Source organism: Scyliorhinus torazame, chromosome 15, assembly GCF_047496885.1.
Source record: "Scyliorhinus torazame isolate Kashiwa2021f chromosome 15, sScyTor2.1, whole genome shotgun sequence".
Taxonomy (NCBI): domain Eukaryota; kingdom Metazoa; phylum Chordata; class Chondrichthyes; order Carcharhiniformes; family Scyliorhinidae; genus Scyliorhinus; species Scyliorhinus torazame.
The window spans coordinates 157444849-157462189 of record NC_092721.1 but is presented as its reverse complement, the minus strand read 5'-3'; the positions used below and the strand labels follow the sequence as shown (position 1 = coordinate 157462189).

At 44.5% G+C, this 17341-nt stretch overlaps 1 protein-coding gene across 6 annotated transcripts in view; it reads right to left on the bottom strand.

Moving 5' to 3' along the window:
- The window catches only part of LOC140391931 (protein furry homolog), a 790380-nt gene that overhangs the window by 106817 nt on the left and 666222 nt on the right, over positions 1 to 17341 (bottom strand). For all 6 annotated transcript variants that reach the window (XM_072476991.1, XM_072476992.1, XM_072476988.1 and 3 more), the window contains 5 exons: positions 11969 to 12109; positions 8213 to 8392; positions 6330 to 6491; positions 6120 to 6194; positions 5434 to 5607 (listed from right to left, as the gene is read on the bottom strand). In XM_072476991.1, the coding sequence (XP_072333092.1) occupies positions 5434 to 5607; positions 6120 to 6194; positions 6330 to 6491; positions 8213 to 8392; positions 11969 to 12109 (732 nt within the window). The remainder of the gene's footprint in view (positions 1 to 5433; positions 5608 to 6119; positions 6195 to 6329; positions 6492 to 8212; positions 8393 to 11968; positions 12110 to 17341) is intronic.

Sequence of the window (17341 nt, the reverse complement as noted above, 5' to 3'; positions counted from 1 at the left end):
TTGGAATGTTTTATCTGTTAAAAGTTGCCATATGAATGCAAGTTGTTATGAGTTTTGGTGACCTCAGCTAGATGGTGAGGAAGCAGAACAATTAATCAACAAGGTTCTCAGAGCCAACTGTTGGAAAATTTACTTTTGCGAATGGGAGAGCTCAGCTGTAATGCACTCCTCCTTCCTATAAACAGGCAATACCTAGGTTTGCATGAAGAATGAACATTTGGGGCAGTTGCAGAAAAGGTATAAAGTATGAGTTATTGTTTATAAAGAGGAATAGAAAAATTGGGAAATAAATCCCCAAATACTTGTTCAGAATTTTAAATAAAGGAATAATTATCCTTTAACATAGTTAAAGCTTTTAATGGAACAGGTGCAATGTGTCAAAATCAGACTCCTGGGACTGAGATCGTGCCAGATTTCAGATTTTGGACCAAACTCCTTCACACAGACTACTTCTGTAGAACAGTCTATACAGATCATTGCCATAAAATATAATTAGGTTGTAGGTCACGGGAACTACAAACCATTGTGGGCAGAAACATTGACTTAGAAGTTTGATTGGATGAAATTTAAAAAGTCTATTAATCTTACAGTGTAGTGATTCTTGCAAGAAAAGAGCATTCGCTGGATTGCAATAACAGGCACAAAGAGAAAGACCTGGGGCGTCATTCTCCGACCCCCCGCCAGGTTGGAGAATCGCTGGGGGCTGCCGTGAATCCCGCCCCCGCCGGTTGCCGAAGTCTCCGGCACCGGATATCCGGCGGGGGCGGGAATCGGGCCGCGCCGGTTGGCGGGTCCCCCGCTCGATTCTCCGACCCGGATGGGCCGAAGTCCCGCCGATAAATTGCCTGTCCCGCCGTCGTGGATTAAACCACCTTTTGAACGGCGGGACAAGGTGGCGTGGGCGGGCTCCGGGGGGGGGGGCGCGGGGCGATCTGGCCCCGGGGGGTGCCCCCACGGTGGCCTGGCCCACGATCGGGGCCCACCGATCCGCGGGCGGGCCTGTGCCGTGGGGGCACTCTTTCCCTTCCGCCTCCGCCACGGTCTCCACCATGGCGGAGGCGGAAGAGACTCCCTCCACTGCGCATGCGTGGGAAACTGTCAACGGCCGCTGATGCTCCCGCGCATGCGCCGCCCAGAGATGTCATTTCCGTGCCAGCTGGCGGGGCAACAAAGGCCGTTTCCGCCAGCTGGCGGGTCGGAAATTCCTCCGGCGTCGGCCTAGCCCCTCAATGTTGGGGCTCGGCCCCCAAAGATGCGGAGCATTCCGCACCTTTGGGGCGGCGCGATGCCCATCTAATTGGCGCCGTTTTGGGCGCCAGTCGGCAGACATTGCGCCGTTTCGGGAGAATTTCGCCCCTGATCCTCTCATTTGAAAGCATTCAAGAATATTGGAATCACAAGGTTCCTGTTGATGAAACAGGCAGCTTTTTGTCTGGAGAATAGGAAGGGCTTGGCTAGGGTGCTGGTAGAGAAGGCAGATCTCAGTGCGCTGGAATGGACTCAGGTCCTGTGTATGCACAACTAGTTAGGCCACACTTGGAGTATAGTGTTCAATTCTGGTCGCCACACTACCAGAAGGATGTGGAGGCTTTAGAGAGGGTGCAGAAGAGATTTACCAGAATGTTGCCTGGTATGGAGGGCATAAGCTATGAGGAGCGATTGAATAAACTCGGTTTGTTCTCACTGGAACGAAGGAGGTTGAGGGGCGACCTGATAGAGGTATACAAAATTATGAGGGGCATAGACAGAGTGGATAGTCAGAGGCTTTTCCCCAGGGTAGAGGGGTCAATTACTAGGGGGCATAGGTTTAAGGTGAGAGGGGCAAAGTTTAGAGTAGATGTACGAGGCAAGTTTTTTACGCAGAGGGTAGTGGGTGCCTGGAACTCACTACCGGAGGAGGTAGTGGAGGCAGGGACGATAGGGACATTTAAGGGGCATCTTGACAAATATATGAATAGGATGGGAATAGAAGGATACGGACCCAGGAAGTGTAGAAGATTGTAGTTTAGTCGGGCAGTATGGTCGGCACGGGCTTGGAGGGCCGAAGGGCCTGTTCCTGTGCTGTACATTTCTTTGTTCTTTGTTCTTTGTTAACTCTCATTGATTCCATCCTCGGTGATCAGCCCGGGAATGTTCTTTTCATTCCCGCACTTATTCTGTTCCGGGAGCGGCGCCCCAGAGAAAACTGTCTTGCTTTTGAACATTTCCTGTTTTTTGGATCACTGGCTTTGAGACACTGTACCTGTATATTTTAAAACTTTCAACTATTGTAAAGTAGTTGCAAGAAACATAACAGCAATTCCTGTTTACAAGCACCTAGTATTTTTATATAACTGCCAGATCTTACCATCGTAAGTAACACATTATAGCATTATTTTTTACACATATGGTAATGAGAAGTTCAGCTTTTTGGCAAAATAAAAGGCAAGGTCACTAATCACAGAATTTAGCTCAAGTCAATAAAGTATCAGTTCGCTCAGTTTGTTAAATGGCTAGAGTGTGATGCAGAGGGATGCAAACCTGTTCAATTCCATACCGGCTACGGTAGTTCATGGAGCCTTGTCTCCTCTCATCTCCTCTCCTAGCCCCATGCTTGTGGAGTGGTGCCCCTCAAGTTATATATAACTAATTGTCTCTCTCTAATGGAGAGAGATGCCCATGGTCCTTTGTGGATTCCCTTACCTCAATAATACCAAAGATAGCAATGGAATGCCAAAGCCTATCACAAATTTTACAATTAACATTTGAAAACGTTGGAAATTCAGGCTTAATATGATAGCCTTTAGAAGTTACTCATGCTTTTGAAACAAAATCATGGCAAAGTGCACAGTTTGTTGTTATCATTATTACCCGAATATCTTCTCTGAGCATCCACAAATGTAAAGGTAATGCTATCCTTGTGAATATTGTACAAGCAACACATTCTGCTTTACATGCACTTAAAAGAAGTTTCCCAATCTAGCAAAATTCAGGAGGCCAATTACAGTATATAATGCAACAAGCTGTTTAACTACAATGCAGCACAAACATTCTACTTGCGGACTGCACCACATCACAAAAGCTGCATAATGAGCATCTTACCTGAAGTTCCTAGACAGCAATAAAAAGAGTTAAAAAAAATATTATAACATTCATTTTCTAAGAAATAAAGAAATTTTCACTTTGTATGAAACTTAAAATCCTGTTTTAGGCTTCCCACTGCTGTCATATTTTCTTGTTTGCTCATGTGTGGAACGATCTGTCTGGACTGTATGCAGAACAATACTTTTCACTGTACCTCGGTATATGTGACAATAAATCAAATCCAATTAACAGAATAGCTGATAATCCCCACCAGAACTACACTTATACCTGACAAGAAAGGAGTTTGTATCTTTCCAGTTTTTATTTTCCATAGAATTGCACCATTTTGCCACTAGCTATTTATTGCTATATTAGTTGTCCAGTCATGAAGGAGTTAAACTTGTTTGAAGAACTTGCATGTGAATGGGAGCTGATAGTCAAGACAAAATGTTAAGCTGGCCTAATTAGATTTTGAGTTCTTTATTTCTTTGCTGAACATTTCCTCTCAAATTTATGAAATTAATCCACGCACAGGGGGCACAGTGGTAAGCACTGCTGCCTCACAGCACCAAGGACCCGGATTTGATTCCGACCTTAGGTGTTTCTCTGTGTGGTGTTTGCACTTTCTCCCCGTGTCTGCATGGATTTTCTCCAGATGCATTGGTTTCTTCCCACTGTCCAAAGATGTGTAGGTTAGGTGGATTGCCATGCTAAATTGCCCCTTAGTGTTCAAAGCTTAGGTGGGGTTACGGGGATAGGGCGAGAGAATTGGCCCGAGTAGGGTACACTTTAGGAGGGTCGGTGCAGAGACTATAGGCTGAATGGCCTCCTTCTGCACTGTAGGGATTTTGTGATTTAAACTTCTCTGCACTTCCTTGAATGTGTATTTAAAAGGATAACCTTGACCAATTGATATTTTGTAATAATTATTTTAACCATCTTGATCCTTTGCTGTAAACAGTTTCTGTATTACATCTCAGACTATATCCAGCAGGATTGAAGTTTCACATGTTAGCGGAGACAGATGTATATGTTTACTGCGGGATCTAAAATGGTAGAGCGCAAAAAATTAGTTTTTGGAGCTAGATGTTTTGAAAATTGCTCATGCACCCATTTTCTTTCTCTTATGGATAAAGTTGAAACTCGCTGAACATTTTTCCAGGAAGTGATCAACAAAGATAACAACTTATCCATCCAAAATTAATAAGGATGTAAAATTCATTAACCGTTCTGGCATCAAAACAATTGTGTTTTATGTCTGGTTAATAATTACCAGAAGAAAATAATTACTCCGCAGGGATCAGTGCTGGGACCTTTGCTGTTTGTAGTATATATAAATGATTTGGAGGAAAATTTAACTGGTCTGATTAGTACCTTTGCAGACGACACAAAGGTTGGTGGAATTGCGGATAGTGATGAGGTCTGTCAGAGGATACAACAGGATATAGATCGGTTGGAGACTTGGGAGGAGAGATGGCAGATGGAGTTTAATATGGACAAATGTGAGGTAATACATTTTGGAAGGTCTAATACAGGTAGGAAATATACAGTAAATGGCAGAATCCTTAAAGAGTATTGACAGTCAGAGAGATCTAGGTGTACAGGTCCACAGGTCACTGAAAGCGGCAACGCAGGTGAGAAGGTAGTCAAGAAGGCATATGGCATGCTTGCCTTCATCGACTGGGGCACGGAGTGTAAAAATTGGCAAGTAATGCTGCAGCTGTATAGAAACTTAGTTAGGCCACACTTGGAATATAGTGTTCAATTCTGGTCGCCACATTACCAGAAGGATGTGGAAGCTTTGGAGAAGAGGTTTACCAGGATATTGCCTGGCATGGAGGGCATTAGCTATGAGGAGATGTTGGATAAACTAGTTTGTTCTCACTGGAACGATGGAGGTGGAGGGGCAAAATGATAGAAATCTACAAAATTATGAGGGGCATGGACAGAGTGGATAGTCAGAAGCTTTTTCCCAGGTAGGAAGAGTCAATTACTAGGGGGCATAGGTTTAAGGTGCGAGGGGCAAAGTTTAGAGGAGATGTGCAAGGAAAGTTTTTCACACAGATGGTTGTGGGTGCCTAGAACTCGCTGCCGAATGTGGTGGTGGAAGCAGGTACGATAGCGACGTGTAAAGGGTGTCTTGACAAAAACATGAATAGGATGTGAATAGAGGGATACGGACCCCGGAAGTGTAGAAGGTTTTAGGTTATACGGGCAGCATGGTCTGCACAGGCTCGGAGGTTGGAAGAGCCTGTTCTGTGCTGTACTTTTCTTTGTTCTTTGTTTGTTCATATCTCTGTTAGAAACATTAGTCTATGCCCTTTCCACCAAACTACAGATATTTTTAATGCAAATTTTAATAAAACTCACCTCTCCATCCTCCAGTTCCACATCCAGGAAGTCAAAATCTCTAAAAACTCTGAACTGTTGTTCGCTTGTTGTGTCATCCATATTTTCTTGATCCCTTGGACCATCTTCTGAAGATGACACCAGGCTTGTCTGATGCTCAATAAGGTCAAGATCCCCACTTGAGGAGAAAATAACCTAAATAGGATAATATCCTCAGTTCAGTTTATACGTATTTCCACTGGGTGCATTCAGGCATTTAATGGAATTCTTACTTTGTGTAAAAAAATCAGTATAATACATACCATGGACAGTTAGAAGTAACTATAAGAATACCAATCAATTATTAATTTGAGAGAGTTGCTCTGCAGTGTTCAAATATCATTTGTACAAGGAATTAATGACATTCAGGGAATACTGTTTCCATTGTGAAATGCATTTCACCAGTCTTCCTAGATCTTACTTGATCATTGCATTTAGATACATTTACTGGTTACTATTTATTATTCTGTAGTAACTGCAATTACTTGCTTGATATATACAAAGTACAATTAATGATAATGAATAACAATCTCCATTAATGATTTTTACAACCATATGCTTAATAAATAGCTTGATATGACTTAAAATTACACATTTCATATGATCTTTTGAAAAGTAAAACAAGATTTGGCTGAGGTGCAAGGACTGAGTGAATAAAGTCAACTTACAGAAGGATTTTTGGTTAGGCCTACATCCTGCCCACACAATGTCAGAACATTCACCAATTTTTCTCGTGTTCTTTTCTGTAGAAGAAAAAATGATAACATCAAAACAATGTCACTTATCCATTTGTTCTCTTCATACACTGTGCATTGCTTTTAAGTATATATCTTGCAACATTTCACTGTGAGATAACAAATAACATATTTCAAGCATACCTGGGAGAATTGGGGTCTCTTCCAGCTCACAGGGACCAAAACATTTGAATTAGAGCTTGATGAGGTAGATGAAGTGCTTCGAGTGACGGCTATCGCTCTAGGTTTTCCATCCCTCCCAGATGGACCATGCAGATCATCATAACTTCTTCCAATCACAGGAGTCTCCAAAAAGAGAAAATTGTACAACAATCTTATCCCAGAAATAATTAATTAACTGACTCTAATATCCTGTATTCATTAAAAATCAATCTACAAAACAGGAAGTGGGTCTCAACAGGCAATATCTTCAAGAGATTCATGATCTCTAATCAGTGGGTTATGGCATAGACAGCGTATAATGTTTAAGTTGCATACAATATATTCAATCATGGAGGAACCAGAAAATAATCAAGATTTATAAGTAAAGTAAGAAGTAAAAATTGCATGAGTCATAAATATTGAATAAAAACATCAGTATTTATTTCATCACTAGGAATTGCCAATATGTACTCGGTTAACTATAGGCTCAAACAATTTTCTGAGGTAAATGCTTAATGTTTTACTAGATTTGCTAACAATACAATTTTCATTTCTGTTAAAAAGGGATCTGTATCATAATCTAAGTAAGATCGAATTAGGACCAAAATTATGAGAACATGCACCAATAGATTCAAAAACAGCTTCTTCCCCGCTGTTACCAGACTGCTGAATGGTCCTCTTAGGGTCTCAACTGATCTTATGGACTGAACTGATCTTTCTATGCACCTGCTCTACAGTTGTAGCGCTATATACCGTATACTTCACCCATTGTTTATGTATTTTCATTATGTATCCCCATGTATCTATCGTATATTCTATGTTTTTATGTATCGAACAATCTGCCTGGAATGGATGCAGAATAATACGTTTCACTGTACCTCTAAATATAAATATAAATTAACTCGATACATTGATGTAATTTGGAAGTAATAGGATTGAAGGCAGTTAAAAATAAAATCCACAAAACTGGCACTTGAAAAGCTTCCAATAAGTCCTTATAAAAAAGTTGTCCTTAAAACTTTCCACTGCAGTTAGTTAGCGCATTGTATTGATTTTATAATAAACGTTTTCCATGTTCAATGGATCCATAGAAAGAGGCTTGATAAAAGTTTTTTTTCCTAATTTAGTTTATTTTTTCCTCTCAGATAAAGCATAATTTTTTCTTAATTATTTCATAGGATGTGGGTAAGGACAGAATTTGTTGCCCATATCTAATTGCCCTTGAGCTGTGTAACTTGCTTGGCCATTTCAGAAGGCACTTTAGAGTAACATGGGGCGCGATTTAACCAAAACTTTTCTAAGAATGATAGTGAGTGGGAACTGCCACGAGCTTCCCTATTCTCGGACCAGGATTACCTGGAGCTGATCCAGGCGCTAAGGTGCGGCCCAGAGATTCAGAGGGAAGATGTCAGCGACACTCCAGCAGCTACACAAGAATTAGAACTTTAAAGTGAAAGATTTGAGGTGCTGGAGTCAATGTAGTTCAATAAGAAAAATGAGTTTTGAATGTGCTTCTGGAGTTGGAATGGATGGCCAGCAGGGAAAGCATTGAAATAGCTAGGTCTGCAGATTACAAAGCATGGATGAGTTTTCAGCAGCAGATGGTTCGATGCAGGGCAGAATTACATTGAGATGGAAATAAGCAGTCTCTGTGCTGGATAGGATATGGGGAGGATTCTCCGGCCTCCCAGCTACGTGTGTTTTGGCAATGAGAAGCAGTGTGGCCTTCACTGGCAGAGGGATTCTCTGCTCCTATCAATGGGAATTCCCATGCTGCCAGGAAACCAGTGGGTGAGAGTGTACTGCTGTAGGGACCGGAGAATTCCTGCCATGGTATCAGAAGAGTAGCTCAAGGACAAACATACCTCAGAAATATCAAAGTGAAACTCCAGTGTCTTCCCTGGCAATTCTTTTGAAGCATTTTTCCACATTCGATGCATATCTACTTGAGACGGGTCACTGTGTTGGCAAGATGGCAAGACCAGGCTTGCAGATCGATAGACTACTAGCTTAAGAATGTTCAAGGCTTCCTTCCAGTGAGCACTCTGTAAAGATAAAGCTAATATCAATGATTTCAAATATTTATGAAGAACTGAAGAACTGGGCGGCACGATGGTTAGCATTGTTGCCTCACAGCGCCAGGGACCCAGGTTCAATTCCAACCTCAGATGACTGTCTGTGTGGAGTTTGCACATTCTCTGCTTGGATTTCTCCCACAGTCCAAAGATGTGCAGGTTAGGTGGATTGGCGATTAAATTGCCCCTTAGTGTTCAAAAGGTTAGGTGGGGTTACTGGGATACAGCGATAATGTGGGGGGTTGGGCCTTGGTAGGGTGTTCTTTCAGAGGGTGGGTGCAGACTCGATAATGGGCTGAATCGCTTCCTTTCGCACTGTAGGGATTCTATTCTAATACCAAGGTCTGTAATCCAAACTGGTATAAAAATTGACAGCATATTCATTTTAATTTATTGTTCACATAGCTGTGGTGTGGATTTTCCCCAGCATTTTTCGCTATTTGAATCACCTTTGACAATAGAGGTGTCTAAAGCATCTGTCCAAAGCAGGCAGGTGCTTCATTACCATATGCAATAATAGGTGGGAAGGTCACCATGCTATTTTCTGGTCCACCTGCAGTAATGCTTTGTAAGAATGAGGTCTTGGGAGGGGAGGTGGCGTATAAAATACATGAACATTCCTAAAGTAGGCTTTTCTTGTAGTTCCTTTTTTTTTTTAAAGACCTCAGCTTTCATTAATGCTTTCATGAGCTTTGTGACTCACGATTTAAGTAGTTCCCCAGAGAAACTGTGTAGGATTGCAGTTAAAATGTTGAAGATTTTTTACCTGCCCAAAGCCATGGGATTCTCATGGGCATATGCAGATCAGGGTCCAATGACATAATTGGAATGCAGCTACAATATTAATGCTGGTCTGAATGAGGAACTTGCCAGGGCTTTCCTGTAAGGTAAAGTTATTTGAAAAATAGGATCCTGGTCTAAAAGAGAACATTCAAGACCAGGAGGAGCAAGAGTACCGTATTCCTCTGCAACCCCCAGAAAGAATGTTCTGGCCTCCCCAGGCCCTCCCTGAACCTTCTATTCCATATGCTGGCAGACAGCCACGGGTCTACCAATTTCCAGAGGCCAGCTGTGTAACTGCCCAAGTGTCAAAACTCAAAGGAAGAAGACATCAATCAAGTGCCTTCGCTGCCTTTGTGTTTTCATTAATCCTTCTTCCTCAGGAAGCAGATGTTGTTGCCCCTTCTTATTTTCTTTCTGCACTGATACCTATTCATTAACAATCAACTGCCTCTACTTGCTGCTATGATCTATGACATGCAAAGCATGGTTACTGTAATTACTTGGCCAGGCCTTTGAGATTGGCCAATTAGAATAAGAATTCCCTGATTAGTGGCCCAATGAGGGAACCCCATTCTCTGTATATTATTATGGGCCAGGGTTTAGAAAACTCCAAAGTATATCATGGAGTTCACCTGACCAACTGGTTATTAATTTTGGTTATGGGGAGCACAAGGGCCTACCTTTCAGGTGTTATTCAACAGAGGCCTTAAGCATTTTTAATCAAAAACAAAGTTTATTCTACGAATTTAGTTAACATTTTTATAAACACACACAGTAAGCATTTTTATCAACTACAAACATAAATACCCCACACAGCTACAGTACTCTATGTATAACCTTTAATAAATTCCCTTAACTGTTTCATTTTAATAACATCCCAAAAACCAGAAAACCCTTTTACCAAAACAGTAGATTTCAATTCCTTCCAGAAAACAGTTATCACTTTTAAATTATCAAGTAACCTGGAGACAGCTTTTAAAAAGCAGAGACTCCAAGATGCTTGTCTGTCTGAATACAGCAGCCAAATGTGAAAATTAAAGCAAAAAAACTCAAGAGCCACAGAACAGCTCCCAGCTCAAAAACAAAAGTAAAACCCAGTGCCACAGCCCAGCTCCACCCACACAATGACATCACTGAAGCCATTTGATAAGACAAAAACATTTCTTAAAGGGACACTCCTATGGCAATGTAACAGGGAGTGTCAGATCCTCTGCACTCCCAGTGTAGACAGCAAGCTGAATGCACCTTGGTTGTTCGGCTGTTGGTTATGTATATAAAAGGAATTCTGGTGACGGGACTTCTGCCTCCGTGGACTTATTACAGTTACCATTTTGGTTACTTAAAACTTATTTGAACATGACAAAGTTCAGTTTGATCAGAATCCTTAATCCTAGGCATGGGATTAATTTTGTATTGCCTCAATCTTAGTGCATAGTTTGCAAAATCAGCTGCCCAGTTGCTAGCTATCGAGTCTCCAAATCCTTTTAAGAGATCTGTAAAGCTAGATTGCCACTCAATAATGAACTACTTGTGGGGAAGTGGATCGCCACATACATAATTTTACACTGGTAATCAACCAGTATCTGCATTAAGTGAATTTCGATTTATGTACCCAAAAGGCACTGTTAAACAGTGCCTCAATAATAATACAGGCAGGTACAGTCAACTATGTATTAATTCTAAACACGCCGCAAGTTGAGTTTGAATTCTGGTAGGCATTTAAATTTAAAAAGTTAATTTCCTACTACAATTGATGACAGAGATTATTTTTAAGGATGCCTTTATCTCTTAATATCCTCAACATGAACACCTACATGACTGGTTGGGTCAAATGGCTTGTTTCTGCACTGTATATAGTATGTAATCCTGTGAAACTGCTGGGCCCAAGTACATGGGGGCTGGTTTATAGGGGCTGGTTTAGCACAGTGGGCTAACAGCTGGTTTGTAAGGCAGAACAAGGCCAACAGAGCGGGTTCAATTCCCGTACCGGTCTTCCTGAACAGGTGCCGGAATGTGGCGACAAGGGGCTTTTCACAGTAACTTCATTGAAGTCTACTTGTGACAATAAGCGATTATTATATTACATGGAAATGCTTACAGTGAATTTCCTTCCTTGGTCTAGGGTGATCACTGTAAATGGTGCAGGTAATCTACCAAAAGTATGTAAATGCTCCTCCTGTTCTAGAAAATGAACCAGGTTGTGCAAATATTAGGTAGGATAAAAGTCAAATCCCGCTGAGGATTCGCTGCCATTGGAGGAGATTCAAATCCAATAGCTTTAATTCAGTTTCGCGACATTACCCAGTAATGAATAATTTATTGTAACCAATGGAAAACAACATAAAAGCTACATTAACAGCCGTTGACAAGCTCTTAATTGTTAAGTAGTGGGTTTAAGTAACACTAGATTTCTCATGCTAATTAGTTCTGATGGTTAGAGCACAGTGCTAATAACGCCAAGGTGATAGGTTCAATCCCTATACAGGACACAGACATGAGTCTGTTTTAAAAAAACAAGCATGGTGGCTGTTATGTTCGGTCCCAAACACTTTGTGGCCTAGCGGTATGGGTCATTGAACTGGTAATCTTCAGGCCTAGAACAATGCTCTCACGTTCCATGCTCAAATCCCACCATGGTAGATGGTCAAATTTAAACCCAATAGTTTCACTATATGGAAAACAAGCAATGCTGATTTCAGGAACTGACTCGAATAGCAACAGCAAAGCCAAAAAGCAAAAACTCTTTGTTGGTTAATATTTTACCTGAATAAACTTTTCAATGATCTTCAGGACTTCCATGTTAAGTTGTTTAACAGGTATAGATGATAAGTCTACATGGCTTAGTAGGCTGTGAATGATCTGTAGTAATGACTGTTGCATGCTGGGAAGGCCTTTATCCAACAGCTGTTAGGTCAAAAGTGTATTAATTAGCTCATTTCAAAGTTGATTCAACCTTCATGTCATTAAGCCAAGAGATTAATGTAAATGAATTCTGAATACTGCCAAAACTGAATAATTACATGTATATAAACATTAAATCTACTTATATTACTCTGTTATATTTTCCCGAATAAAATCAAAACTCCTTTATTAAGCACACATGAGAGTAAATTTGGACCAAAGATTTAGAGGTCCGCAATTCAGATTCTCAAAAACTAAATCTGGACTCGGAATTCTGGGTTGGATTTTCACCGACTTGGGAGCCGTTTAAAAATGGCAGCAGTGTCCTGATTCTTGACCCCATTCAAAGAACAAAGAAAAGTACAGCACAGGAACAGGCCTTCGGCCCTCTAAGCCTGTGCCGACCATGCTGCCCTGTAAGGTTTTCGGGCAATTCGGCCTTTTTGGAACTGCCCAAGAATAAAAACTCAGAGACTGTAAACTGACTTTTCAGCCAAGAGAACGGAACCAGTTTTCCCAGCAGGCCTGGTCCGCTGAGCTGAGTAGGGAACATAAGTATTTACAAACCCCCCCCTAGGAGCTACAAGGAAGAAGGAGCCAGACAACGAGATAAGATCAAAACACAGACCAAGGGGCACGGGAATACACAGGGGGCCTGCCTGCAAGCAGGACAATGGGATGGTCATAGCCCCATGCAGATGTAAATGACCTGGCCTCCACCAGAGCAGAATCCAATCAACACCCCATCAACATAGCAGCTATCTCCGGAGCAGATGGAAGTCTTTGAAAATCTTCAAGGGAGCTCAACCTCGTTATCTCAAAAAAACAGACTGGAGGCGGACCTAGGGGAGGTACTCCCATCTCGACAGGTCTGACCGGCTCAAAGGGGGCGGGACCAGCGGGAACTTTAAATCTTACCTTTTTCAATGCAAAAGGGGCTGGCCGATCACAGGACAAAGCCAGGTAAAACAATATAAAAGGGGCTGTGTTTTCGATTGGGGGTCTCTTCGTTCTTGGCTCGACCTCTACACCCCTGACTTGACCTCTGCAGCCTGTGACCGTAAGTACCCTGCAGCAGCTTACGAAACTCCCTTGACTTTAATAGTGGTTGAGGCTTTGGGGAAGGGAACTTGTTTTGTGCCTTGTGATATTGCTAAAAACTGTGTAATCATAAGAATTTTCGTTGTGTCCGCTGTATTACTTTGAATAGACTTAGTTGTATTAGAGCATAAGATTTTATTGTGTTTCTTCTGTTGATGATTTTGACCTGGGTTTTGCAATAAACCTTGATTTGATGATAATTGGGGTCGTTTAAATTCTTCAATCTTTCACCAGCGATCTCGGACCAAGTCATTGTTAAAATACTCCTCACCTTAATTCCGGGTTCAGGAATCGAGGGTCATCTTGAGCGATTCACTCAGGACAGACTGCTGGTTAGGGAATAAACAGCAGTGTCCTATTCTCTCTCTTGGGAAAGCTACTCTAGTGGAGTAGGAACCGGGTGAGTGTTGCACCACCGGCAAGAGAGAGAATCACCTGGGTATTGGTAGGGGTCTGGAGATCTGTGTGATATAAGTCTCAGGCTGTCGGTTAGGAATAAACGGCAGGCTTGAATCAGTGCTCTCTTCAGTGGAAGTGTCCCAGCGCGACATCCCCTGGCCTCTGAAGTTTCAGTGCCAGCTGGAGAGAGACACACACAGATACTCAAACCCCAGATATCGGCCCAGTAGTGGAGTAGCGGAGATGGCACCCTCTACAGCCCGTCTGAACTAAAATCTTCTGCATTTCCTTTTTATTTAAAATTTTTTTTTTTGAATTATTTTAAATATGTTTTTATTAAGAATTTTTCAACAACAATATTTTCTACCTTACAAACAACCCCCCCCACCCCGTAACAAAAAAAAAGAAAAAAGTAACTCGCGTGGCAAGACATAAACATGGCAAGTCAATAAGATACAAAACTTTGTACAGTGGATTCTTCCCGTACATGTCAGTTTCCGGATCCTACCATGTGTTTTCTTGCTCAAATGCCCCCCAGAAACCCCCCCCTTCAACCGCTGACCCCTACCCCCCGCCCCCCCCCCCCCCGGGTTGCTGTTGCTGCTGCTGTCCGACCTTCCTCTAACGCTCCGCGAGATGGTCTAGGAACGGTTGCCACCGCCTGTAGAACCCCTGCACAGACCCTCACAAGGCAAACTTTATCCTTTCCAACTTAATAAACCCAGCCACATCATTTATCCAAGCCTCCACGCTGGGGGGCTTCGCCTCCTTCTGGCTTAGCAAGATCCTTCGCCGGGCTACTAGGGGCGCAAAGGCCAGAATGCCGGCCTCTTTCGCCTCCTGCACTCCCGGCTCGTCCACTACTCCAAATAGTGCGAGCCCCCAGCTTGGCTTGACCCGGGCTTTCACCACCTTAGATACTGTTCCCGCCACTCCCCTCCAGAACCCCTCCAGTGCCGGACATGACCAAAACATATGGACATGGTTCGCCGGACTTCCTGAGCACCTCCCACATCTGTCCTCCACCCCAAAGAGCCTGCTCAGCTTCGCCCCCGTCATATGCGCTCTATGAACCACCTTAAATTGTATCAGGCTAAGCCTGGCTCACGAGGAAGAGGAATTAACCCTACTTAGGGCATCGGCCCATAGCCCCTCCTCAATCTCCTCCCCCAACTCCTCCTCCCATTTACCCTTCAGCTCCTCTACCAAAGCCTCCCCCTCTTCTTTCATCTCCTGGTGTATCGCCGACACCTTGCCCTCCCCGACCCATATGCCCAAAATCACGCTATCTTGAATCCCCTGTGCCGGGAGTAGCGGAAATTCCCTCACCTGCCGCCTCACAAACGCCCTCACATGCATGTACCTGAAGGCGTTTCCTGGGGGTAGCCCAAATTTCTCCTCCAGCGCCCCTAAGCTCGCAAACGTCCCGTCAATGAATAGGTCCCCCATTCGTCTAATCCCTACCCGATGCCAGCTCTGAAATCCCCCGTCCATCCTTCCTGGGACAAACCGATGGTTGTCTCTAATCGGGGACCACACCGAGGCTCCCGTCGCACCCCTATGCCGTCTCCACTGCCCCCAGATCCTTAGCGTTGCCGCCACCACCAGGCTCGTGGTGTACCATGTCGGCGAGAGCGGCAGCGGTGCCGTCACCAGCGTCCTCAGGCTTGTTCCTTTGCAGGGAGCCATCTCCAACCTCTTCCACGCCGCCCCCTCGCCCTCCATCACCCACTTACGGATCATTGCCACGTTGGCTGCCCAATAGTAACCATCCAAATTCGGCAACGCCAACGCTCCTCTGTCTCTGCTACGCTCCAAGAACCCCCTCCTTACCCGCGGGGTCTTGCTCACCCACACAAATCCCGTAATGCTCCTGCTTACCTTCTTAAAGAAGGCCTCAGTGATCATAATTGGGAGACATTGGAATACAAAAAGAAATCTCGGGAGGACCACCATTTTAACCGACTGTACGCTACCCGCCAGCGAGAGTGGCAACATGTCCCACCTTTTAAAATCCTCCTCCATCTGTTCCACCAACCGCAACAAATTAAGTTTGTGCAGTGCCCCCCAGCTCCTAGCTACCTGAATCCCCAAGTATCGAAAACTCCTTTCCGCCCTCCTAAACGTAGGTCGTCTATCCCTTTTCCCTGGTCCCCCGGATGGATCACAAAGAGCTCACTCTTTCCCACAAGGAGCTTATAGCCCGAAAAGTCTCCAAACTCCCGTAGGATCTGCATAACCTCAACCATCCCCTCCACTGGATCCGTCACATACAGCAACAGGTCGCCTGCGTACAGCGACACTCGATGTTCCTCTCCCACTCGAACCACCCCCTTCCATTTCCCCGACTCCCTTAACGCCATTGCCAAAGGTTCAATTGCTAATGCGAACAGCAGAGGGGACAGGGAGCACCCCTGCCTCATCCTTCGATACAGCCGGAAATACTCCGACCTCCGCCGGTTCGTGACCACACTCGCCACCGGGGCTTTATACAGGAGCTTAACCCAATTGATAAACCCTCCCCCGAACCCAAACCTCCTCAACACTTCCCAGAGATACTCCCACTCTACCCGATCGAAGGCCTTCTCCGCGTCCATGGCTGTCACTATCTCTGCTTCTCCCTCCACCAATGGCATCATTATCACATTTAGGAGCCTTCGCACATTAGTACTTAACTGCCTACCCTTTACGAATCTCGTCTGGTCCTCATGAATCACCCCTGGGACACAGTCCTCAATCCTCATGGCCAACATTTTTGCCAGCAACTTAGCGTCGACGTTAAGGAGCGAGATCGGTCTATACAACCCACATTGCAGTGGGTCCTTATCCCGCTTCAAGATCAAAGAGATCGTCGCCTCCAACATTGTCGGGGGTAGGGTCCCCCCCTCCCTTGATTCATTGAAGGTCCTTACCAGCAACGGGGCTAACAGGTCTACATATTTCCTGTAGAACTCCACCGGGAACCCATCCGGCCCCGGGGTCTTCCCTGCCTGCATGCTCCCCAGCCCTTTAACCAGCTCCTCCACCCCAAGTGGCGCCCCCAAACCAGCCACCTCCTGCACCTCCACCCTTAGGAACCTCAACTGATCCAAGAATCGCCGCATCCCCTCTTTTCCCCCTGGGGGCTGGGACCTATACAGTTCCTCATAAAAGGCCTTAAAAGATTCATTCACTTTCCCTGCCCTCCGCACCGTAGTTCCCCTGCCATCTTGGACTCCACCTATTTCCCTCGCTGCCATCCTCTTACGGAGCTGGTGTGCCAGCATCCGGCTTGCCTTCTCCCCATATTCGTATATCGCCCCCTGTGCCTTCCTCCACTGTGCCTCTGCCTTCCCTGTAGTCAACAGGTCGAACTCCGTCTGGAGACTTCGTCTCTCCCTGAGTAGTCCCTCATCCGGAGCCTCTGCATAGCTCCTGTCCACCCTTAAAATCTCCCCCACTAACCTCTCCCTTTCCCTGCCCTCTCTCTTCACCCTGTGAGCCCTGATGGAGATAAACTCTCCCCTGACCACGGCCTTCAGCGCCTCCCATACTACTCCCACCTTCACCTCCCCATTGTCGTTAGTCTCCAGATACCTTTCAATACACCCCCGCACCCTCCCGCACACTTCCTCGTCTGCCAGCAGTCCCACATCCAACCTCCACAACGGGTGTTGGTCCCTCTCCTCCCCCAACTCCAGCTCCACCCAGTGCGGGGCATGGTCTGAAATGGCTATGGCCGAATACTCCGTTCCC